We start from the raw sequence: 26764 nt of genomic DNA, 5'->3' as shown, positions 1-26764 counted from the left end.
TCTGTGGAAGGTATTAAGAATATATGGTGTGGGAGGCAAGTTGTTAGAAGCAGTGAAAAGTTTTTATCGAGGATGTAAGGCATGTGTACGTGTAGGAAGAGAGGAAAGTGATTGGTTCTCAGTGAATGTAGGTTTGCGGCAGGGGTGTGTGATGTCTCCATGGTTGTTTAATTTGTTTATGGATGGGGTTGTTAGGGAGGTAAATGCAAGAGTCCTGGAAAGAGGGGCAAGTATGAAGTCTGTTGGGGATGAGAGAGCTTGGGAAGTGAGTCAGTTGTTGTTCGCTGATGATACAGCACTGGTGGCTGATTCATGTGAGAAACTGCAGAAGCTGGTGACTGAGTTTGGTAAAGTGTGTGGAAGAAGAAAGTTAAGAGTAAATGTGAATAAGAGCAAGGTTATTAGGTACAGTAGGGGTGAGGGTCAAGTCAATTGGGAGGTGAGTTTGAATGGAGAAAAACTGGAGGAAGTGAAGTGTTTTAGATATCTGGGAGTGGATCTGGCAGCGGATGGAACCATGGAAGCGGAAGTGGATCATAGGGTGGGGGAGGGGGCGAAAATTTTGGGAGCCTTGAAAAATGTGTGGAAGTCGAGAACATTATCTCGGAAAGCAAAAATGGGTATGTTTGAAGGAATAGTGGTTCCAACAATGTTGTATGGTTGCGAGGCGTGGGCTATGGATAGAGATGTGCGCAGGAGGATGGATGTGCTGGAAATGAGATGTTTGAGGAAAATGTGTGGTGTGAGGTGGTTTGATCGAGTAAGTAACGTAAGGGTAAGAGAGATGTGTGGAAATAAAAAGAGCGTGGTTGAGAGAGCAGAAGAGGGTGTTTTGAAATGGTTTGGGCACATGGAGAGAATGAGTGAGGAAAGATTGACCAAGAGGATATATGTGTCGGAGGTGGAGGGAACGAGGAGAAGAGGGAGACCAAATTGGAGGTGGAAAGATGGAGTGAAAAAGATTTTGTGTGATCGGGGCCTGAACATGCAGGAGGGTGAAAGGAGGGCAAGGAATAGAGTGAATTGAGCGATGTGGTATACAGGGGTTGAAGTGCTGTCAGTGGATTGAATCAAGGCATGTGAAGCGTCTGGGGTAAACCATGGAAAGCTGTGTAGGTATGTATATTTGCGTGTGTGGACGTGTGTATGTACATGTGTATGGGGGGGGGCCATTTCTTTCGTCTGTTTCCTTGCGCTACCTCGCAAACGCGGGAGACAGCGACAAAGTATAAAAAAAAAAAAGAAAAAAAAAAATAATTTACAAGGAATACTAAACAAACTTATACCTCTGTAATTTGAGCACTCACTCTTATCCCCTTTGCCTTTGTACAATGGCACTATGCACGCATTCCGCCAATCCTCAGGCACCTCACCATGAGTCATACATACATTAAATAACCTTACCAACCAGTCAACAATACAGTCACCCCCTTTTTTAATAAATTCCACTGCAATACCATCCAAACCTGCTGCCTTGCCGGCTTTCATCTTCCGCAAAGCTTTTACTACCTCTTCTCTGTTTACCAAATCATTTTCCCTAACCCTCTCACTTTGCACATCACCTCGACCAAAACACCCTATATCTGCCACTCTATCGTCAAACACATTCAACAAACCTTCAAAATACTCACTCCATCTCCTTCTCACATCACCACTACTTGTTTTCACCTCCCCATTTGCGCCCTTCACTGAAGTTCCCATTTGCTCCCTTGTCTTACACTCTTTATTTACCTCCTTCCAGAACATCTTTTTATTCTCCCTAAAATTTAATGATACTCTCTCACCCCAACTCTCATTTGCCCTTTTTTTCACCTCTTGCACCTTTCTCTTGACCTCCTGTCTCTTTCTTTTATACATCTCCCACTCAATTTCATATACATATATACACATATATTGCTTCTTTCATCCATTCCCATCGCCATCCTGCCACACATGGAATAGCATCCTCCACCCCCTCTCCAGCAAGATTTTGCCAGGAAAAGACAAAAAAGGCCACATTCATTCACACTCAGGATCTAGCTTTCATGTGTAATGCACCAAAACCACAGCTCCCTTTCCACATCCAGGCCCCACAGACCTTTCCATGGTTTACCCAAGATGCTTCACATGCCCTGGTTCAATCTATTGACAGCACATTGACCCCAGTATACCACATCGTTCTATTTCACTCTATTCCTTGCATGACTTTCACCCTCCTGTATGTTCAGGCCCTGATCGCTCAAAATCTTTTTCACTCCATCCTTCCACCTCCAGTTTGGTCTCCCTCGTCTCCTTCTTCCCTCCACCTCTGACACATATATCCTCTTTGTCTGTCTTTCCTCACTCATTCTCTCCATGTGTCCAAAACATTTCAACACGCCCTCTTCTGCTCTCTCAACCACACTCTTTTTATTACCATACATCTCTCTTACCCTTTCATTACTTACTCGATGAAACCACCTCACACCACATATTGTCCTCAGACATTTTATTTCCAACTTCCTCCGCACAGTCTTATCAATAGCCCATGCCTCGCAACCAAATAACATTGTTGAAACCACTATTCCTTCAAACATACCTATTTTTGCTCTTCGAGATAACATTCTTGCTTTCCACACATTCTTCAACGCTCCCAGAACCTTTGCCTCCTCCCCCACCCTGTGACTCACTTCCACTTCCATGGTTCCATCCGCTGCTAAATCCACTGTTAGATATCTAAAACACTTCACTTCCTCCAGTTTTTCTCCATTCAAACTTAAATCCCAATTAACGTGTCCCTCAACCCTACTGAACCTAATAATCTTGCTCTTCTTCACACTCACTCTCAACTTTCTTCTTTCATTTACTTTACCAAACTGTCACTAACTTCTGCAGTTTCTCACCCGAATCAATCACCAGCGCTGTATCATCACCAAACAACAACTTACTCACTTCCCAAGTCCTCTTATCCACAACCGACTGCTTACTTGCCCCTCTCTCCAAAACTCTTGCATTCACCTCCCCAACAACCCTATCCATCAACAAATTAAACAACCATGGAGACATCACACACTCCTGCCACAAACCAACATTCACTAGAAATCAATCACTTTCCTTTCTTCCTACTCGTACACATGCCATACATCCTTGGTTAAAACTTCACTGCTTCTAGCAACTTACTTCCCAAACCATATACTCTTAAAACTTTCCACAAAGCATCTTTATCAACCTTATCATATGCCTTCTCCAGATCCATAAATATTTCTCACTTACATTCTTCAAAGCAAACACCTGATCCACACATCCTCTACCACTTCTGAAACCACACTGCTCTTCCCCAATCTGATGCTCTGAACATGCCTTTACCTTTTCCATTAAAACCCTCCCATATAAGTTCCTGAGAATATTCAACAAACTTATACCTCTGTAATTTGAACACTCACCTTTATCCACTTTGCCTTTGTACAATGGCACTATACATGCTTTCCGCCAATCCTCAGGCACTTCAAGATGATCCATACATACATTGAATATCCTTACCAACCAATCAACAACACAGTCACCCCCTTTTTTAATAAATTCCACTGCAGTACCATCCAAACCCGCTGCCTTACCAGCTTTCATCCTCTGCAAAGCTTTCACTACCTCTTCTCTGTTTACCAAATCATTCTCCTTGACCCTCACACTTTACACACCACCCTGACCAAAACACCCTATATCTGCCACTCTGTCATCAAACATATTTAACAAACCTTCAAAATACTCACTTCATCACTACTTGTTATTACCTCCCCATTTACCCCTTCACTGTTGTTCCCATTTGTTCTCTTGTCTGATGCACTTATTTAACTCCTTCCAAAACATCTTTTTATTCTCCCTAAAATTTGATGATACTCTTTCACCCCAACTTTCATTTGCCCTCTTTTTCACCTCTTGCACCTTTCTCTTGACCTCCTGCTGCTTTCTTTTATACATCTCCCAGTCATTTGCTCTACTTCCCTGCAAAAATTGTCCAAATGCCTCTCTCTTCTCTTTCACTAACAATCTTGCTTCTTGATCCCACCACTCTGTACCCTTTCTAATCTGCCCACCTCCCACCTTTCTCATGCCACATGCATCTTTTGCACAAGCCATCACTGCTTCCCTAAATACATCTCTTTCCAACCCCCACTTCCCTTGTCATTTGCTCTCTCCTTTTTCCATTCTGCACTCATTCTCTCCTTTAATTTCCTCACACAAGTCTCCTTTCCAAGTTCACTTACTCTCACCACTCTCTTCTCCCCAACATTCTCTCTTCTTTTCTGAAAACCTCTACAAATCTCAACCTTCGTCCCCACAAGATAGTGATCAGATATCCCTCCAGCTGCCCCTCTCAGCACATTAACATCCAAAAGTATTTCTTTCACATGCCTGTCAATTAACACATAATCCAATAATGCTCTCTCGCTATCTCTCCTACTCACATATGTATACTTATGTATATCTCTCTTTTTAAACCAGGTATTCCCAATCACCAGTCCTTTTTCAACACATAAATCCACAAGCTCTTCACCATTTCCATTTATAACACTAAACACCCGATGTACACCAATTATACCCTCAGCTGCCACATTTCTTACCTTTGCATTCAAATCACCCATCACTATAACCCAGTCTTGTGCATCAAAGCTGATAACACACTCACTCAGCTGCTCCCAAAACACTTGCCTCTCATGATCACCCCTCTCTCTCCATCCACGTTCAGTTTTACCCATATCAGTCTAGAGTTTACTTTCTTACTACACTCTATCACATATTCCCACAACTCCTGCTTCAGGAGTAGTGCTATCCTTCCTTTGCTCTTGTCCTGTCACCAACCCCTGACTTTACTCCCAAGACATTCCCAAACCACTTTCCCCTTTACCCTTGAGCTTCGTTTCACTCAGAGCCAAAACATCCAGGTTCCTCTCCTCAAACATACTATTTGTCTCTCCTTTTTTCTCATCTCTGTGACATCCACACAGATTTAGACACCCCAATCTGAGCCTTCGAGGAGGATGAGCACTCCCTGCATGACTCCTTCTTCTGTTCCCCTTTTAGAAATTTAAATACAAGGAGGGGGTTTTCCAGCCCCTCACTCCCGCCCCCTTTAGTCACCTTCTGTGGCATGTGGGAAATACTTGGAAAGTATTCTTTCTCCCCTATCTCCAAGGACATCCACTCATATACACACACATATACATAAACACCAACACACACACATTGACATACATATACATATCAACATATACACATATGCATACACATTCATTTGAGGCTTGGGCTATAGATAGGGTTGTGTGTAGGGTGAATGTGTTAGAAATGAAATGTTTGAGGATAATATGTGGTATGAGGTGGTTTGATTGAGTAAGTAATGAAAGGATGAGAGTGATATGTAGTAATAAAAAGAATGTGGTTTAAAGAGTAGAGGAGGGTGTGCTGAAATAGTTTGGACACATGGAGAGAATGAATGAGGAAAGGTTGAAAAAGAGGATATATGTGTCAGAAGTGGAGGGAACAAGGAGAATAGGGAGACCAGTATGTAGATGGGAGGATGGAGTGAAAAAGATTTTGAGTGATTGGGATAAGAACATACAGGAGGGTGAGGGACATGTGTGTGATGGATTGCTCCAATGGGATAAGAACATACAGGAGGGTGAGGGACATGTGTGTGATGGATTGAATTGGAGCAATATGGTATACTGGGGTCAGTGTGCTGTCAATGGACTTCCCAGGGCATGTGAAACATCTGGGGTAAACCATGGAAATTTTTGTAGGGAGCTGTGCTTTTGGTGCATTACACATAACAGCTTGAGAGTGGACGCGAATGGATGTGGCTTTTCTTTGTTCCTGACGCTGCCTCACTGAATGGCATGGCACTAAGTAGACAGAATCTGTGTGTTGGTGCTGGAATTTAAGAACTTTATGGATTGATTGCACCTGATGAGGTGGATTGTCTCTGTGAAACATATAATGCTGCATGTATGAAAAATTACATGTTAAATATAAGTAGCTGAACTCCTTCTGAATTGCAATTTCCCCTTAATATATTTTTCCCCTAAGGCTCAGTCCTCTGTTCTTAATGCTACCTCACTAATGCAGGAAATGGCAAATATGTATAAAAAGATACATACTCATATTTGATATTATTATTGTTATTATGCTTGATCACCATTTCCCTTGCAGCAAGGTAGCACCAGGTAACAGATGAAGACCCATCCACTTATATATACACATATATACCCACAGTTATACGCATACATATACATGTAAACATATTTTTGTTATTATACTTATTCACTGTCTCCATACTTAGTCACTATCTCCCGCATTAGCGAGGTAGCACGAGGAAACAGATGAAAGAATGGCCCTACCCACCCAAATTCACTTGTATATACAGAAACACCCACACACACACACATATACATACCTATTCATTTCAATGTATACATGCATATACATACACAGACATCTTTCATCTGTTTCCTTGTGCTACCTCGCTAATGCGGGAGATAGTGACTAAGTATGGAGACAGTGAATAAGTATAATAACAAAAATATGTTTACATGTATATGTATGAGTATAACCATGGATATATATGCACATGTACATATTCATACTTGCTGCCTTTATCCCATCCTGCCTAAAATGAAAAAGAGCACCCTCCCCTCCCCCACATGCGCGAGGTAGCGTTAGGAAATGGCTACAAAGGCCACATTCGTTCACACTCAGTCTCTAGCTGTCATGTGTAATGCACCAAAACCACAGCTTCCTTTCCATGTCCAGGCTGCTCAAAACTTTCCATGCCCTGGTTCAATCCATTCACAGCACATCAACCCCGGTATACCACACTGTTCCAATTCACTCTATTCCTTGCACGCCTTTCACCCTCTTGTAGGTTTAGGCCCCAGTCGCTCAAAATCTGTTTCACTCCATCCTTCCACCTCCAATTTGGTCTCCCTCTTCTCCTCGTTCCCTCCACCTCTGACACACACATCCTCTTTGTCAATCTTTCCTCACTCATTCTCTCCATGTGACCAAACCATTTCAATACACCCTCTTCTGCTCTCTCAACCACACTCTTTTTATTACCACACATCTCTCTTACTCTTTCATTACTTACTCGATCAAACCACCTCACACCACATACTGTCCTCAAACATTTCATTTCCAACACATCCCCCCTCCTCCGCACAGCCTTATCTATAGCCCATGCCTTGCAACCATATAACATTGTTGGAACCACTATCCCTTCAAACATACCCATTTTTGCTCTTCAAGATAAAGTGCGTAAGACAAGAGAACAAGTGGGAACATCGGTGAAGGGGGCTTATGGGGAGGTAATAACAAGTAGTGGTGAAGTGAGAAGGAGTGAGTATTTTGAAGGTTTGTTGAATGTGCTTGATGATAGAGTGGCAGATATAGTGTGTTTTGGTCGAGATGATGTGCGAAGTGAGAGGGTCAAGGAGAATGGTTTGGTAAACAGAGAAGAAGTAGTGAAAGCTTTGCGGAAGTTGAAAGCCGGCAAGGCTGCAGGTTTGGATGGTATTGCAGTGGACTTTATCAAAAAAGGGGGTCACTGTTGTTGTTGACTGGTTGGTAAGGATATTCAATGTATGTATGGTTCATATTGAAGTGCCTGAGGATTGGTAGAATGCATGCATAGTGCCATTGTACTGTACAAAGGCATTGGGGATAAAGGTATGTTCAAATTACAGAGATATAAGTTTGTTGATTATTCCTGGGAAATTACGTGGGAGGGTATTGATTGAGAGGGTAAAGGCATGTATAGAGCATCAGATTGGGGAAGAGCAGTGTGGTTTCAGAAGTGGTAGAGAATGTGTGGATCAGGTGTTTGCTTTGAAGAATGTATGTGAGAAATACTTAGAAAAACAGTTGGATTTGTATGTAGCATTTATGGATCTGGAGAAGGCATATGATAGAGTTGATAGAGATGCTCTGTGGAAGGTATTAAGAGTATATGGTGTGGGAGGTAAGTTGCTAGAAGCATTGAAAAGTTTTTATCGAGGATGTAAGGCATGTGTATGAGTAGGAAGAGAGGAAAGTGATTGGTTCTCACTGAATGTTGGTTTGTGGCAGGGGTACGTGATGTCTCCATGGTTGTTTAATTTGTTTATGGATGGGGTTGTTAGGGAGGTGAATGCAAGAGATTTGGAGAGAGGAGCAAGTATGCTGTCTGCTGTGGATGAGAGGGCTTAGGAAGTTTGTCAGTTGTTGTTCACTGATGATACAGCACTGGTGGCTGATTCGGGTGAGAAACTGCAAAAGTTGGTGACTGAGTTTGGTAAAGTGTGTGAAAGAAGAAAGCTGAGAGTAAATGTGAATAAGAGCAAGGTAATGAATTTAAACATTTTTTTTTATTTATTTTTTTTTATTTTGCTTTGTCACTGTCTCCCGCGTTTGTGAGGTAGCGCAAGGAAACAGACGAAAGAAATGGCCCAACCCACCCCCATACACAATGTATATACATACACGTCCACACATATATATACACACACAGACACATACATATATACCCATGCACACAATTCACACTGTCTGCCTTTATTCATTCCCATCGCCACCTCGCCAGACATGGAATACCATCCCCCTCCCCCCTCATATGTGCAAGGTAGCACTAGGAAAATACGACAAAGGCCCCATTCGTTCACACTCAGTCTCTAGCTGTCATGCAATAATGCCCGAAACCACAGCTCCCTTTCCACATCCAGGCCCCACACAACTTTCCATGGTTTACCCCAGACTTTTCACATGATCTGATTCAATCCACTGACAGCACGTCAACCCCGGTATACCACATCGCTCCAATTCACTCTATTCCTTGCCCTCCTTTCACCCTCCTGCATGTTCAGGCCCCGTTCACACAAAATCTTTTTCACTCCATCTTTCCACCTCCAATTTGGTCTCCCACTTCTCCTCGTTCCCTCCACCTCCGACACATATATCCTCTTGGTCAATCTTTCCTCACTCATTCTCTCCATGTGCCCAAACCATTTCAAAACACCCTCTTCTGCTCTTTCAACCACGCTCTTTTTATTTCCACACATCTTTCTTACCCTTACATTACTTACTCGATCAAACCACCTCACACCACACATTGTCCTCAAACATCTCATTTCCAGCACATCCACCCTCCTGCGCACAACTCTATCCATAGCCCACGCCTCGCAACCATACAACATTGTTGGAACCACTATTCCTTCAAACATACCCATTTTTGCTTTTCAAGATAATGTTCTCGACTTCCACACTTTCTTCAAGGCTCCCAGGATTTTCGCCCCCTCCCCCACCCTATGATTCACTTCCGCTTCCATGGTTCCATCCGCTGCCAGATCCACTCCCAGATATCTAAAACACTTTACTTCCTCCAGTTTTTCTCCATTCAAACTTACCTTCCAATTGACTTGACCCTCAACCCTACTGTACCTAATAACCTTGCTCTTATTCACATTTACTCTTAACTTTCTTCTTTCACACACTTTACCAAACTCAGTCACCAGCTTCTGCAGTTTCTCACGTGAATCAGCCACCAGCACTGTATCATCAGCGAACAACAACTGACTCACTTCCCAAGCTCTCTCATTCACAACAGACTTCATACTTGCCCCTCTTTCCAAAACTCTTGCATTCACCTCCCTAACAACCCCATCCATAAACAAATTAAACAACCATGGAGACATCACACACCCCTGCCGCAAACCTACATTCACTGAGAACCAATCACTTTCCTCTCTTCCTACACGTACACATGCCTTACATCCTCGATAAAAACTTTTCACTGCTTCTAACAACTTGCCTCCCACACCATATATTCTTAATACCTTCCACAGAGCATCTCTGTCAACTCTATCATATGCCTTCTCCAGATCCATAAATGCTACATACAAATCCATTTGCTTTTCTAAGTATTTCTCACATACATTCTTCAAAGCAAACACCTGATCCACACATCCTCTACCACTTCTGAAACCACACTGTTCTTCCCCAATCTGATGCTCTGTACATGCCTTCACCCTCTCAATCAATACCCTCCCATATAATTTACCAGGAATACTCAACAAACTTTTTTTTTTTTTTTTTTTTTTTTTATGCTTTGTCGCTGTCTCCCGCGTTTGCGAGGTAGCGCAAGGAAACAGACGAAAGAAATGGCCCAACCCCCCCCCCCCCATACACATGTACATACACACGTCCACACACGCAAATATACATACCTACACAGCTTTCCATGGTTTACCCCAGACGCTTCACATGCCTTGATTCAATCCACTGACAGCACGTCAAACCCTGTATACCACATCGCTCCAATTCACTCTATTCCTTGCCCTCCTTTCACCCTCCTGCATGTTCAGGCCCCGATCACACAAAATCTTTTTCACTCCATCTTTCCACCTCCAATTTGGTCTCCCTCTTCTCCTCGTTCCCTCCACCTCCGACACATATATCCTCTTGGTCAATCTTTCCTCACTCATTCTCTCCATGTGCCCAAACCATTTCAAAACACCCTCTTCTGCTCTCTCAACCACGCTCTTTTTATTTCCACACATCTCTCTTACCCTTACGTTACTTACTCGATCAAACCACCTCACACCACACATTGTCCTCAAACATCTCATTTCCAGCACATCCATCCTCCTGCGCACAACTCTATCCATAGCCCACGCCTCGCAACCATACAACATTGTTGGAACCACTATTCCTTCAAACATACCCATTTTTGCTTTCCGAGATAATGTTCTCGACTTCCACACATTTTTCAAGGCTCCCAAAATTTTCGCCCCCTCCCCCACCCTATGATCCACTTCCGCTTCCATGGTTCCATCCGCTGACAGATCCACTCCCAGATATCTAAAACACTTCACTTCCTCCAGTTTTTCTCCATTCAAACTCACCTCCCAATTGACTTGACCCTCAACCCTACTGTACCTAATAACCTTGCTCTTATTCACATTTACTCTTAACTTTCTTCTTCCACACACTTTACCAAACTCAGTCACCAGCTTCTGCAGTTTCTCACATGAATCAGCCACCAGCGCTGTATCATCAGCGAACAACAACTGACTCACTTCCCAAGCTCTCTCATCCCCAACAGACTTCAAACTTATACCTCTGTAATTTGAGCACTCACTCTTATCCCCTTTGCCTTTCTACAATGGCACTATGCACGCATTCCGCCAATCCTCAGGCATCTCACCATGAGTCATACATACATTAAATAACCTTACCAACCAGTCAACAATACAGTCACCCCCTTTTTTAATAAATTCCACTGCAATACCATCCAAACCCGCAGCCTTGCAGGCTTTCATCTTCCGCAAAGCTTTTACTACCTCTTCTCTGTTTACCAAATCATTTTCCCTAACCCTCTCAATTTGCACACCACCTCGACCAAAACACCCTATATCTGCCACTCTATCATCAAACACATTCAACAAACCTTCAAAATACTCACTCCATCTCCTTCTCACATCACCACTACTTGTTATCACCTCCCCATTTGCGCCCTTCACTGAAGTTCCCATTTGCTCCCTTGTCTTACGCACTTTATTTACCTCCTTCCAGAACATCTTTTTATTCTCCCTAAAATTTAATGATACTCTCTCACCCCAACTCTCATTTGCCCTCTTTTTCACCTCTTGCACCTTTCTCTTGACATCCTGTCTCTTTCTTTTATACATCTCCCACTCAATTGCATTTTTTCCCTGCAAAAATCGTCCAAATGCCTCTCTCTTCTCTTTCACTAATAATCTTACTTATTCATCCCACCACTCACTACCCTTTCTAATCAACCCACCTCCCACTCTTCTCATGCCATAAGCATCTTTTGCGCAATCCATCACTGATTCCCTAAATACATCCTATTCCTCCCCCACTCCCCTTACTTCCATTGTTCTCACCTTTTTCCATTCTGTACTCAGTCTCTCCTGGTACTTCCTCACACAAGTCTCCTTCCCAAGCTCACTTACTCTCTCCACCCTCTTCACCCCAACATTCACTCTTCTTTTCTGAAAACCCATACAAATCTTCACCTTAGCCTCCACAAGATAATGATCAGACATCCCTCCAGTTGCACCTCTCAGCACATTAACATCCAAAAGTCTCTCTCGCGCGCCTGTCAATTAACACGTAATCCAATAACGCTCTCTGGCCATCTCTCCTACTTACATACGTATACTTATGTATATCTTGCTTTTTAAACCAGGTATTCCCAATCACCAGTAAACATATACATACATATACTTACGCATACAAAGCAAAATACATATATACACATGTACATATTCATACTTGCTAGCCTTCATCAATTCCCAGTACCACCCCACCCCACAGGAAACAGCATTGCCACCATCTGTGTCAGGGAGGTAGCACCAGGAAAAGACAAGAAATCCCACATTCGTTCACACTTTGTCTCTAACTGTTATGTGTAATGCATCAAAACCACAATTCCCTATCCACATCCAGGCCCCACAGACCTTTTCATGGTTTATCTCAGATGCTTCACATACCCTGGTTCAGTCCACTGACAGCATGTTGACCCCAGTATACCACATCATTCCAGTTCACTCTGTTCCTTGCACGCCTTTCATTCTCCTTTATATTCAGGCCTCAATCGCTCAAAATCTTTTTCACTCCATCCTTTCACCTCCAACTTGGTCTCCTGCTTCTCCTTGTTCACTCCATCTCTGACACATATATCCTCTTTGTCAAACTTTCCGCACTCATTCTCTCTTATGTCCAAACCATTTCAATACACCCTCTTCTGCTCTCTCAACCACAGTTTACTGCCACACATCTCTCTTACCCTTTCATTACTTACTCAATCAAACCACCTTACACCACATATTGTCCTCAGACATTTCATTTCCAACACATCCACCCACCCTCCTCAGTACAACCTTATCTATAGCCCATGCCTCACAACCTTATAGTATTGTTGAAACTACTATTCCTTCACACGTACGCTTTTTGCTCTTTGAGATCATGTTCTCTCTTTCCACACATTATTATTTGCTCCCAGAACCTTCGCCACTCTCCCCCACCTTATGACTCACTTCCATGGTTCCATTTGCTGGTAAGTCCACTCTGAGATATCTAAATCACTTCACTTCCTCCAGTTTTTCTCCATGCAAACTTACATCCCTGCTAATTCACAGCCCAGCTCCTGCGTATTCTCTGTGTGTCATGGAAGTCAGGAGTTGGGGGCTGGAAACCCTCCATTTCTTGTATTTCAATTTCTAGAAGATGAAACAGAAGTCAAGTAGGGAGTGCTCATCCTTGTCAAAGGCTCAGATTGGGGTGTCTAAATGTGTGTTGGTGTAACCAAGATGAAAAGAAAGAAGGGATAGGTAGTATGTTTGAGGAAAGAAACCTAGATGTTCTAGCTCTGAGTGAAACGAAGCTCAAGGGTAAAGGGGAAGAATTATTTGGAAAGGTTTTGGGAGTAAAGTCACAGGTTGATGAGAGCACAAGAGCCAAGAAAGAAGTAGCTCTACTCCTGAAGCAAGAATTGTGGGAATGTTTGATAGAGTGTAAGGAACTAAATTCTAGATTGATTTGGGTAAAACTGAAAGTGGATGGAGAGAGATGGGTGATTTTTGGTGCTTATGCACCTGGTCATGAGAAGAATGCTTTTGAGAGGTAAGTGTTTTGGGTGCAGCTGAGTGAGTGTGTCAGCAGTTTTGGTGCATGAGACTGGTTATTAGTAATGGGGATTTAAATTTGAAGGTGTGCGATTGGCATTTGAGGGCATAATTGGTGTACATCGGGTATTCAGTGTTATTTATGGAAATGGTTAAGAGCTTGTGGATTTGTGTGCTGAAAAAAGACTAGTGATTTGGAATACCTGATTTACAAAAAGAGATATACACAAGTATATTTATGTGAGTATGAAAGATGGTCAGAAGGCATTATTAGATTATGTGTTAATTGTTAGGCTTGTAAAAGAGAGACTTTTGGATGTTAATGTGCTGAGAGGAGCAGCTGGTGGGATGTCTGATCACTATCTTGTGGGGGCAAAGGTGAAGATTAGAGGTTTTCAAAAAAGAAGAGAGATTGATGGGGAGAAGAGAGTGGTGAGAGTAAGTGAGCTTGGAAAGGAGACTTGTGTGAGGAAGTACCAGGAAAAACTGAGTGTAAAATGGTAAAAGGTGAGAGTATATGACACGAGGGGAGTGAGTGAGGAATGGGATGTATTTAGGGAAGCAGTGATGACGTGTAAGAGATTCATGTGGCATGACAAAGGTGGAGGTGGGCAGATTAGGAAGGATAGTGAGTGATGGAATGAAGTAAGGTTGTTAGTGAAAGAGAAAAGACGATACGTGCAAGAAAGGAGTGCAAATGACCACGGGATGTTTAAGAGAAAGCAGCACGAGGTCAAGAGAAAGGTGCAAGAGTTGAAAAGAGGGCAAATGAGAGTTGGGGTGAGAGTATCGTTAAACTTTAGGGAGAATAAAAAGATGTTTTGGAAGGAGGTAGATAATATACATAAGACGAGAACAAATGGCAGCATCGGTGAAGGGGGGAAGTGAAAACAGGTAGTGCTGAAGCGAGGAGATGGATTGAGTATTTTGAAGGTTTGTTGAATGTGTTTGAAGATAGTGTGGCAGATGCAGGGTGTTTTAGTAGGGGTGGTGTGCTAAGTGAGAGAGTCAGGGAGAATAGTTTGGTGAAGAGAGAAGAGGTAGTGAATGCCTCGCGGAAGATGAAATCTGGCAAGGCAGTGGGATTAAATGATATTGCATGTGAATATATTAAGAAAGTGGATGAGTGTGTTGTTGATTAGTTGGTAAGGATATTCATTGTATGTGTGGATGATTGTAATGTGCCTGAGGATTAGTGGAATGCATGTATAGTGCCATTGTACAAAGGCAAAGGGAAAATGGTGAGTGTTCAAACTACAGAGGCATAAGTTTGTTGAGTATTCGTGAAAATCTGTATGGGAGGGTATTGAGTGAGAGTGAAGGTTTTTTGGATTTTTTTTTTAGATGTGTGTAAAGAAGAATAATACTAATGTACATATTTAACACTGTTTTTTGCTTAGTGATCACACCACACACATCTGATATGTATAATTCAATTCAGGCACTAATCACACTAAGTAGACATTTGATTGGGAAATGAATATCCAAAATGTGGCTTATTAAGATGCAGTATAAATGCCACTTTTACATGGGCATTTTCAGAAAAGGTCATACCTAACTCTTAAAGTATGTGGGAAGCACTCATGTATCACTTTTAGTTTTGTGCTAACCAGTTTAGTGGAATATATATCTTACATGACCCTGAATTAATCATATTATATGTATTAAGTAGTTGGAACACCACTTTGAAACCACTTTGGGTGAGTATGGAAGGAAGAAGTTGGGGGTGGGTGAGGGTGGGAGTAGGGTTATCAGGCTTAGCAAGGTTGGAGTGTAAGTTTGAATGAAGAAAATATGGAGGAAGTGGAGTGTTTTAGATATTAAGTAGTGGACTTATTAGGTAGACACATTTGGGAGAAGTAGTTGGTAAGAACATTAGGGGTAGGAGTCTCTGAAAACACTGCACTAGAGTTGCTAGTTGCTAGTGGCCTGTTAAGGGTGAGGCACTAAAGGCTAAAAAGCAGTACTGGAGTTCAGCTGTGATGGAGACTCTTTTGCCATACCTACCCCCTTGAGGGATCTCCCAAGGGAACAGGCATCAGAGATATAAATAGATAGATACAAATGATATGGTGCATCTCCTCACAAAATAGTATGAGGCAAGTATGGGTGTCATCTGACGCTTTAAAGCAATTTACCTACTTCTTTGCTGCCTCAAATATCAGGTAAGTATTATAATTGATATAACAAGCCAAGCAGTGAAACTGCAGATGCTGACAGCATACACAGTTTAAAAAGTTGTATCTGTAAAGTTCAGTTAGGCGTCACATCAGTGTAGAACTTTCTCCTTATACTTAACAAACGTGTAAACTCAGACAATTTCACACTGACAGAGAGATGGTAACAAAGATGAGACAGGCTGTTGGATGGAGAAACAGAGCCTTTGCTTATTGTAAACATTGAGTTAATGCCTAATAACTGTTATAGGTAATATTAAGACCACAGATCTTATTTGTCTTCTTAAGAAAATGTAAGTTTGATTAATAAACAACTTTTGAATAAAAATGAATTAGTGTTTAGATTTGTGAAAATGAATCCAGCATGCAAGAAAGGGGAGTTGAGTGGTGGAATGAGAAAGTTAAGTTGCTAATGAAAGAAAAAAGGGAGTTGTATTGGCGATAACCTACAGGGAAGGAATGTGAGTAATTTGGAGGTAAACAAGAGGAAGGTACAGGTCGTAAGGAAGGTACAGAAGCTGAAAATGAGAGTAAATGAGTGCGAGGATGAGAGGGTATTGTCAAAATAGATGAAGAGTCTGAGTACATGAGTATAAATGGGAGCATTAGTGAAGAGGGCAGTTGGGGTAGTGATGAAATACAAAGAAGAGGTGAAGAAGACATAGACTGAGTATTTTCAAGGGCCGTTTTAAGTGAAAGGGTGGCAGATGTAGGATGTTTGGTATATATGAGAGTTATATAAACATGACAAATGGTTTTATTAGAAAAAGAAGAGATTTTAAAAACTTTGTGTTAGATGAAGTGTGGCAAAATTGCTGGAATGGATAGGACTGTAGATGAAATTCTCAAGTAAAGGGATGACAGTGTTATTGATTGGTTTATTGGGAGGTATGTACCTACCTACAAGGACCTACAATGAGATTTTGCTAGGGTTAGAGCATAGCCCTTACTGCATGTTATTATGGGTGTTGTTTTTTCACCTCTGCCCCACTAACCATTTCTCTTGCTTGTTGTATGATTCTGTTGTTTCAGCGAGTGCTCCACTGGTGTAGTTGTTTATTCGGGGCTCATCTGGTTTTGTGTTCAACAATGAGTCAAATCTTTTGAATGTTTCTGTGGTCGATTTTTGTAAATTTCTTGTCTTAGTTATTCTGGTATTCCATTAAATAAGTGTTCTTGTTTCCTTGCAGGGCATTTATACATAGTGTCTTTCCATATTCCCACATGATACCTTTGTTGTAAAGATTCTGCAGCTTCATGCTGACTTGCTCTTAGGTTTAGTCTGTTAGTCTTTATACCTTCTGTTTGTTGCCAGGCATTTTTTATTTTATATCCTTCTCTATAGCTTTAGACTCTAGTTCAAATTGTTTTATCTTTCATGTTAGTTCATATATTCAAGTTCTCTTTTTAGTTCATGAATTTTTATTAAATTCTCTTTAGTTTGTTTAATTCTAATTCATATCTGGTGACCATACAACAAAGTAGTATTCAGTTTTACAAGTGGGGTGAGAGAGTATCATTAAATTTTAGGGAGAATAAAAAGATGTTTTGGAAGGAGGTGAATAAAGAGCCTAAGACAAGGGAACAAATGGGAACGTCAGTGAAGGGGGCTAATGGGAAGGTGATAACAAGTAGTGGTGATGTGAGAAGGATATGGAGTGAGTATTTTGAAGGTTTCTTATGTGTTTCTTGAATGTGTTTGATAATAGAGTGGCAGATATAGGGTGTTTTGGTCGAGGTGGTGTGCAAAGTGAGAGGGTTAGGGGAAATGATTTGGTAAACAGAGAAGAGGTAGTAAAAGCTTTGCGGAAGATGAAAGCCGGCAAGGCTGCGGGTTTGGATGGTATTGCAGTGGAATTTATTAAAAAAGGGGGTGACTGTATTGTTGACTGGTTGGTAAGGTTATTTAATGTATGATTCATGGTGAGGTGCCTGAGGATTGGCGGAATGCGTGCATAGTGCCATTGTAGAAAGGCAAAGGGGATAAGAGTGAGTGCTCAAATTACAGAGGTATAAGTTTGTTGAGTATTCCTGGTAAATTATATGGGAGGGTATTGATTGAGAGGGTGAAGGCATGTACAGAGCATCAGATTGGGGAAGAGCAGTGTGGTTTCAGAAGTGGTAGAGGATGTGTGGATCAGGTGTTTGCTTTGAAGAATGTATGCGAGAAATACTTAGAAAAGCAAATGGATTTGTATGTAGCATTTATGGATCTGGAGAAGGCATATGATAGAGTTGATAGAGATGCTCATGTGGAAGGTATTAAGAATATATGGTGTGGGAGGTAAGTTGTTAGAAGCAGTGAAAAGTTTTTATTGAGGATGTAAGGCATGTGTATGTGTGGGAAGAGAGGAAAGTGATTGGTTCTCAGTGAATGTAGGTTTGCGGCAGGGGTGTGTGATGTCTCCATGGTTGTTTAATTTGTTTATGGATGGGGTTGTTAGGGAGGTGAATGCAAGAGTTTTGGAAAGAGGGGCAAGTATGCAGTCTGTTGTGGATGAGAGAGCTTGGGAAGTGAGTCAGTTGTTGTTCGCTCATGATACAGCACTGGTGGCTGATTCAGGTGAGAAACTGCGGAAGCTGGTGACTGAGTTTGGTAAAGTGTGTGAAAGAAGAAAGTTGAGAGTAAATGTGAATAAGAGTAAGGTTATTAGGTACAGTAGGGTTGAGGGTCAAGTCAATTGGGAGGTAAGTTTGAATGGAGAAAAACTGAAGGAATTGAAGTGTTTTAGATATCTGGGAGTGGATCTGGCAGCGGATGGAACCATGGAAGCGGAAGTGAATCATAGGATGGGGGAGGGGGCGAAAATTCTGGGAGCCTTGAAGAATGTGTGGAAGTTGAGAACATTATCTCGGAAAGCAAAAATGGGTATGTTTGAAGGAATAGTGGTTCCAACAATGTTGTATGGTTGCGAGGCATGGGCTGTGCATAGAGTTGTGCGCAGGAGGGTGGTTGTGCTGGAAATGAGATGTTTGAGGACAATATGTGGTGTGAGGTGGTTTGATCGAGTAAGTAATGTAAGGGTAAGAGAGATGTGTGGTAATAAAAAGAGTGTGGTTGAGAGAGCAGAAGAGGGTGTTTTGAAATGGTTTGGTCACATGGAGAGAATGAGTGAGGAAAGATTGACCAAGAGTATATATGTGTCAGAGGTGGAGGGAATGAGGAGAAGTGGGAGACCAAATTGGAGGTGGAAAGATGGGGTGAAAATGATTTTGAGTGATCGGGGCCTGAACATGCAGGAGGGTGAAAGGCGTGTAAGGAATAGAGTGAATTGGAACAATGCGGTATACCAGGGTCAACATGCTGTTAGTGAATTAAACCAGGGTACGTGAAGCGTCTAGGGTAAACCATGGAAAGTTGTGTGGGGCTTGGATGTGGAAAGGGAGCTGTGGTTTTAGTGCATTACACATGACAGCTAGATAGTGAGTGTGAACGAACGTGGCCTTTTTCATCTGTTCCTGGTGCTGCCTCGCTGAAGGGGCTACTTCGTGTGTGGCGGAGTGGCAACGAGAATGGATAAAGGTAGCAAGTATGGATATGTACTTTCGAATATATGTATATGTCTGTGTATGTATATGTATGTATACGCTTAAATGTGGAGATAAGAAGAGTGTGGTTGAGAGAGCAGAAGAGGGTGTTTTGAAGTAGTTTGGTCACATGGAGAGGGTGAGTGAGGGAAGGTTGATCAAGAGGATATGTGTGTCAGAGGTGGAGGGAACGAGGAGAAGTGGGAGACCAAAGTGGAGGTGGAAGGATGGAGTGAAAAAGATTTTGAGTGATCGGGTTCTGAACATGCAGGAGGGTGAAAGGCGTACAAGGAATAGAGTGAATTGGAACAATGTGGTATACCGGGGTCGACGTGCTGTCAATGGATTTAACCAGGGCATGTGAAGCGTTTTGGGTAAACCATAGAAAGTTCTGTGGGGCCTGGATGTGGAAAGGGAGCTGTGGTTTTCGGTGCATTATTACATGACAGCTAGAGACTGAGTGTGAACAAATGGAGCCTTTGTTGTCTTTTCCTAGCGCTACCACACACATGAGGGGGGAGGGAGTTGTTATTCCATGTGTGGCGGGGTGGTGATGGGAATAAATAAAGGCAGAAAGTATGAATTATGTGCATGTGTATATATGTTGGAAAGGATCACAATTTTGCACGTGATCAAGATATTCCTATGAGTCCACGGGGAAAATGAAACACGAAAAGTTCCCAGGTGCACTTTTGTGTAATAATCACATCATCAGGGGAAACACAAGAGAGGAATATAACAGTCAGTTGATATACATCGAAGAGACGAAGCTAGGACGCCATTTGGTAAACGTGATTGTCCAAAACATACAACGAGTGTTCATAAACTTATCATTTTACAAATCTTATCAACAATAAAGTTATCTAATTTGTACAGAGCATCACTAATATTAAGATTATAATTCTTTGTGTATTTAATAATAGAAGATTCAATGATATTTCTCTTGGTAATAGAGTTAGAGTTAACAACTGAGATGGCGTTACTCCAGTCAATACAATGATCATAGTTTTTAACATGATTAAACAAGGCATTTGATTCCTGTCCCGTTCTTATACTATATTTATGTTGCTTAAGTCTAACAGAAAGATCCTTACCAGTCTGACCAACATAAAATTTATCACAGTTTCCACAAGGAACTTTATAGATGCAACCAAGAGAATTTTCTGGTGAATTCCTGATTAAGAAATTCTTTATAGTATTATTGTTGCTAAAGGCAACATTTACATTAAAGGATTTAAGCAACATGGGAAGCAAAATGAAATTATTATTAAAAGGGAGAACTAAAAGATTCTTGGTGTTAATGGGAGGTATGGGCTCAACTCTATAAAATGATAAGTTTATGAACGCTCGTTGTATGTTTTGGACAGTCACATGTTTACCAAATGGCGTCCTAGCTTCGTCTCTTCGATGTATATCAACTGACTGTTATATTCCTCTCTTGTGTCTCCCCTGATGATGTGATTATTACACGAAAGTGCACTTGAGGACTTTTCGTGTTTCATTTTCCCTGTGGACTCATAGGAATGTGTATATATTTATATGTCTGTGTGTGTATATATATGTGTACATTGAGATGTATAGGTATGTATATTTGCGTGTGTGGACGTGTATGTATATACATGTGTATGTGGGTGGGTTGGGCCATTCTTTCGTCTGTTTCCTTGCGCTACCTCACTAACACGGGAGACAGCGACTAAGCAAAATAAATAAATAAAGTAAATACGTTTAAATGTATATATAGGTATATGTGCATGTGTGTGCATTTATGTATATACATGTGTATGTGGGTGGGTTGGGCCATTCCTCGTCTGTTTCCTTGCACTACCTCACTAAAGTGGGAGACGGCGGTTAAGTATAATAAATAAGATAAAGATATATGCACCGAAACCACAGCTCCCTTTCCACATCCAGAGCCCACAGACCTTTCCATGGTTTACTCCATATGTTTCATATGCCCTGGCTCAATCCATTGACAGCATGTCAACCCAGGTATACCACATCGATCCAATTCACTCTACTCCCTGCACGCCTTTCATCTTCCTGTATGTTCAGGCCCCGATTGCTCAAAATCTTTTTCACTCCATCCCTCCACCTCCACTTTGGTCTCCTGCTTCTCCTTCCTCCCTCCACCTTTGATACATATATCCTTTTGGTCAATCCCTCCCCACCCATTCTTTCCATGTGTCCAAACCATTTCAATACACCCCTTCTACTCTCTCAACCACACTCTCCCTATTACCACACATCTCTCTACCTCCTTATTACTTACTTGATTGAACTACCTCACACAACATATTGTCCTCAAACACCTCATTTCCAACACATCCACCCTCCTCGGCACAACCCTACCTATAGCCCATGCCTTGCAACCATATAATATTGTTGGAACCACCAATCCCACAAATGTACCCATTACTGCTCTCCAAGACAATATTCTTGCCCTCGACACATTCTTCAACGTTCCCAGAACATTTACTCCTCCCCCTGTGACTCACTTCCCAAGCCCTCTCATCCAGAACAGACTGCATACTTGCCCCTCTCTCCAAAACTCCTGCATTCACCTCCACAACCACCCCATCCACAAGCAAACTAAACAACCATGGAGACATCACACACCTCTGCCACAAACCAACATTCTTTGGGAACCAATCACTCTCCTCTCCTCCCACTTGTACAAATGCCCAAAATCCCGGTAAAAACTTTTCGCCACTTCCAGCAACCCACCTCCCACACTATACACTCTTAAAACCCTCCTCATAGCATCTCCATTCACCCTATTCTATGCCTTCTCCAGATCCACAAACACCACACACAAATCCATCTGTTTTTCTAAGTATTTCTCACATTCCCCAAAGCAAACACCTGATCCACACATCCTCTACCACTGCTCTTCCCCACTCTGATGCTCTGTACATGCCTTTACCCTCTCAATTAATACCCTCCCATATAATTTCCAAGGAATACTCAACAAACTTATGCCTCTGTAATTTGAACACTCACCTTAATCCCCCTTTGCCTTTGTACAATGGTACCATGCATGCATTCCGCCAATCAATAGGCACTTCACCATGATCCATACATACATTGAATATCCTTACCAACCAGTCAACAACACAGTCACCCAGTTTTATACATTCCACTGCAATACCTTCCAAACCTGCCACCTTACCAGTTTTCATCTTCCACAAAACTTTCACTACCTCTTCTCTGTTCACCAAACCATTCTCCCTGACCCTCTCACTTTGCACACCACCCTGACCAAAACACCCTTCATCTGCCACTCTATCATCAAACACATTTAACAGACCTTCAGATATTCACTCCATCTCCTTTTCACTTCATCACTGCTTGTTATTACCTCCCCATTTGCCCCCATAATTGATGTTTTCGTTTGTTCCCTAGTCTTACGCACTTTATTTAACTCCTTCCAAAACATCTTTTATCCTCCCTAAAATTTAATGATATATTCTCCTCAACTCTCATTTGCCCTCTTTTTCACCTCTTGCACCTCTCTCTTGACCTCCTGCTGCTTTCTTTTATACATCTCCCAGTCATTTGCACTAGTTCCCTGCAAAAATTGTCCAAACGCTCCTCTCTTCTCTTTCACTAACAATCTTACTTCTTCATCCCACCATTCACTTCCCTTTCTTATCTGCCCTCCTCCCACCTTTCTCATGCCACATGCCTCTTTTGCACAAGCCATCACTGCTTCCCTAAAAGCATCCCATTCCTCCCCCTTTCCCTTTATGTCATTTGCTCTCACCTTTAGCCATTCTGCACTCAATCTCTCCTGGTATTTCCTCACATGAGTCTCCTTTCCAAGCTCACTTACTTTCATCACTCTCTTCTCAGTAACATTCTCTCTTCTTTTCTGAAAACCTCGACAAATCTTCACCTTCGCCTTCACAAGATAGTGATCAGATATCCCGCCAGCTGCCCCTCTCAGTACTTAACATCCAAAAGTGTCTCTTTTACTTGCCTATCAATTAACACATAATCCAGTAACAGCCTCTGGCCATCTCTCCTACTCACATATGTATACTTATGTATTTTTTTTTTTTCTTTGTCTCCCGCGTTTGCGAGGTAGCGCAAGGAAACAGACGAAAGAAATGGCCCAACCCACCCCCATACACATGTATATACATACGTCCACACACGCAAATATACATACCTACACAGCTTTCCATGGTTTACCCCAGACGCTTCACATGCCTTGATTCAATCCACTGACAGCACGTCAACCCCGGTATACCACATCGCTCCAATTCACTCTATTCCTTGCCCTCCTTTCACCCTCCTGCATGTTCAGGCCCCGATCACACAAAATCTTTTTCACTCCATCTTTCCACCTCCAATTTGGTCTCCCTCTTCTCCTCGTTCCCTCCACCTCCGATACATATATCCTCTTGGTCAATCTTTCCTCACTCATTCTCTCCATGTGACCAAACCATTTCAAAACACCCTCTTCTGCTCTCTCAACCACGCTCTTTTTATTTCCACACATCTCTCTTACCCTTACGTTACTTACTCGATCAAACCACCTCACACCACACATTGTCCTCAAACATCTCATTTCCAGCACATCCATCCTCCTGCGCACAACTCTATCCATAGTCCACGCCTCGCAACCATACAACATTGTTGGAACCACTATTCCTTCAAACACCCACCCTATGATCCACTTCCGCTTCCATGGTTCCATCCGCTGCCAGATCCACTCCCAGATATCTAAAACACTTCACTTCCTCCAGTTTTTCTCCATTCAAACTCACCTCCCAATTGACTTGACCCTCAACCCTACTGTACCTAATAACCTTGCTCTTATTCACATTTACTCTTAACTTTCTTCTTTCACACACTTTACCAAACTTATGTATATCTCTTTTTAAACCAGGTATTCCCAGTCACCAGTTCTTTTTCAGCATGCAAAACCACAAGCTCTTCACCATTTCCATTTACAACACTGAACGCCCCATGTACACCAATTATACCCTCAACTGCCAAATTACTCATTTATGCATTCAAATCACCCATTACTATAACCCAGTCTTGTGCATTAAAGCTGCTAACATGCTCACTCAGCTGCTCCCAGAAAACTTGCCTCTCATGAACTTTCTTCTCATGACCAGGTGCATAGGCACCAGTAATCACCCATCTCTGTCCATCCACTTTCACTTTTACCCATATCAATCTAGAGTTTAATTTCTTACACCCTATCACATATTCCCACAACTCCTACTTCAGGACTCTATCACATATTCCCACAACTCCTGCTTCAGGAGGAGTCTACTCCTTCCTTTGCTCTTGTCCTCTCATTAACCCCTGACTTTACTCCCAAGACATTCCCAAACCACTCTTTCCCTTTAAACAAGTTCATCATTAGTTTATTTCTTTTGTTAAATTTTGTTAAAGGATCTTAACTGCTTCCCATATTATCCTAGGTATACTTGGGCTGAGCTTTTGTGTAACATTATTATTCCAAGTTAACATGGGTCACATATTCTAGAAATTGTTATCCTGAGATAACTTGTGGGGTTTCAGATAGGTTTTCTATCATTCCCAGGAGATTTAACCATAGAATAATGTCATTTCTCACAATATATAACATAACAAGCATTTATGTACATCTGTAGATGTCAGCATTGTGAGGTTTCTTTCCGAGAAGTTTTAAGCATCTGCTTTATGTTAACTTGCTCTCTCTCTCTCTCTCTCTCTCTCTCTCTCTCTCTCTCTCTCTCTCTCTCTCTCTCTCTCTCTCTCTCTCTCTCTCTCTCTCTCTCTCTCTCCATATGCTGAGTGAAGATAATTTCTCCTATAGTGAGGAGAAAAGCTCCAACTCTGGTAGTCCAATGGAAAAATTCAAAGCAAAGCACCATTAGAGAAGGTGCAAGTATCTGGTTTATTTTTTATCTTTCCACTATTTTTTGACTCCTGGTAGGATGAGTAGTGATGAATATGACAGGGATATTTATACAGACACACATTAAAGGTAATACTTCATGATTCTACAAGTTCTGACTCATTAGTAAAGCTGATGCCATGGGGGTAAACTAACATCAAGTTATCTTTACCTTGAATATCTCCTGCCCAGCCATTTGCTATTGCTGCTGTTAACACCATTAGTTATACAAATGAAGAGCATCAGAATATCTAGTTGATTTCTAGAGTTTCCTAGATACATAAGTGAACTTATTGACATGAAAGTTAGGGCAAGCAAGTATGTAAAGCAAAGGTTAACAGCAGCATCATGTGATATTTCCATATTTTCTTGCAGACCATTGGATATGAGTTGGCATTTGCCCTTGTGTTCTACATTTTGGGCCTGTGGGGATTTCTCCTCAAGATAGTAGTAACTCTCATCATTGTCATTACTGTACCTGCCTACATCTCTCACCGTTACATGATGAGATCTCAGCCTACAATCATAATGCCTGAAGAGCAAGAAGAGCTGGAACAAGAGCAACAAAATGTCCATGCAGAGCCTCCAACACCAGATTTGGAGTAATATAAGGACTGATTGATATTATTTTTATGCTGTGTATTTTAACACACATTGTAGTCCCTGAATGAAGGAAAGTACAAAGTACATTTTATTTATCTTTTCTAGTTGTGATAATGAGTGATAAGCCCTTCATATAAGGACATTCAATATTGATGTATTCACCAAAATCCTCCTGGGATGAGACATTGATAGATTTAAGACCCATACTTCTTTCTGTTATCATTTTATGTTTAGCTATTTTATTCACTCTACATTGTTTACTGAGAAATACATTTAGCTTGCTCATTTTCCACTTCTTACTGAGTCATGTTTGCATTGTATTTCAGAATGAAAGGAAATCAGCTTCAGATTTAAGCACCATGAGGAAGTTTCATCAAGCTTAATTAATTTTGGAATGATTTACTGATTAGGAGAGTGTGAATATTTTATTGATGATAAGATAAATTTTTTTAGTCTTATATAAGCTACTTTTTATGTTGAACTTTATTAATAAAATGATAATGGGTTTAACGTCTTCATTAGCTCAGCTTTTTTTTCGATTGTTTAACCTTTGAAAGCATTGATAAAGGATTTAAAGGCCTTTTGTCCTGAAAGGATACATAATTCTGTTTTAGATGTATAGGGAGAGAATACAAGGCATGTGTACAAGAACTTGCTTGTATTAAGGAGTGCAAAAAATGTTGTGAAAGGGAAAGTTCAGGTGAAGATATATGGGGAGGGATATATATGGGAGGGATAGGAAAGATGATAAAAAGGTCAGGGATGAATAAAAAATTTGTGCAAATTGGAGAATGTGGGGTGATTCTATAAAGGTCAAAATATTTTCAAGCTGTACAGTAATTACCAGCCATTTTAATGACAAACTTGCACATGGACCATCATTAGACATGTTGATTAGATACCAATCTTCTAAACAGTTACGA

At 41.5% G+C, this 26764-nt stretch overlaps 1 protein-coding gene across 1 annotated transcript in view; it reads left to right on the top strand.

Moving 5' to 3' along the window:
• The window catches only part of LOC139754676 (sphingomyelin phosphodiesterase 4-like), a 95795-nt gene extending 69433 nt beyond the window's left edge, over positions 1-26362 (top strand). The window contains exon 5 of the mRNA XM_071672223.1: positions 25614-26362. Coding sequence (XP_071528324.1) covers positions 25614-25844 — 231 coding nt within the window. The 3' untranslated portion in view covers positions 25845-26362. The remainder of the gene's footprint in view (positions 1-25613) is intronic.
• Positions 26363-26764: the final 402 nt, after the last annotated feature.

This window comes from Panulirus ornatus, chromosome 17 (assembly GCF_036320965.1).
Source record: "Panulirus ornatus isolate Po-2019 chromosome 17, ASM3632096v1, whole genome shotgun sequence".
In the NCBI taxonomy this organism is placed as follows: Eukaryota; Metazoa; Arthropoda; class Malacostraca; order Decapoda; family Palinuridae; genus Panulirus; species Panulirus ornatus.
The sequence above is the reverse complement of the archived record's forward strand: the minus strand, read 5'-3'. Positions and strand labels throughout refer to the sequence as shown.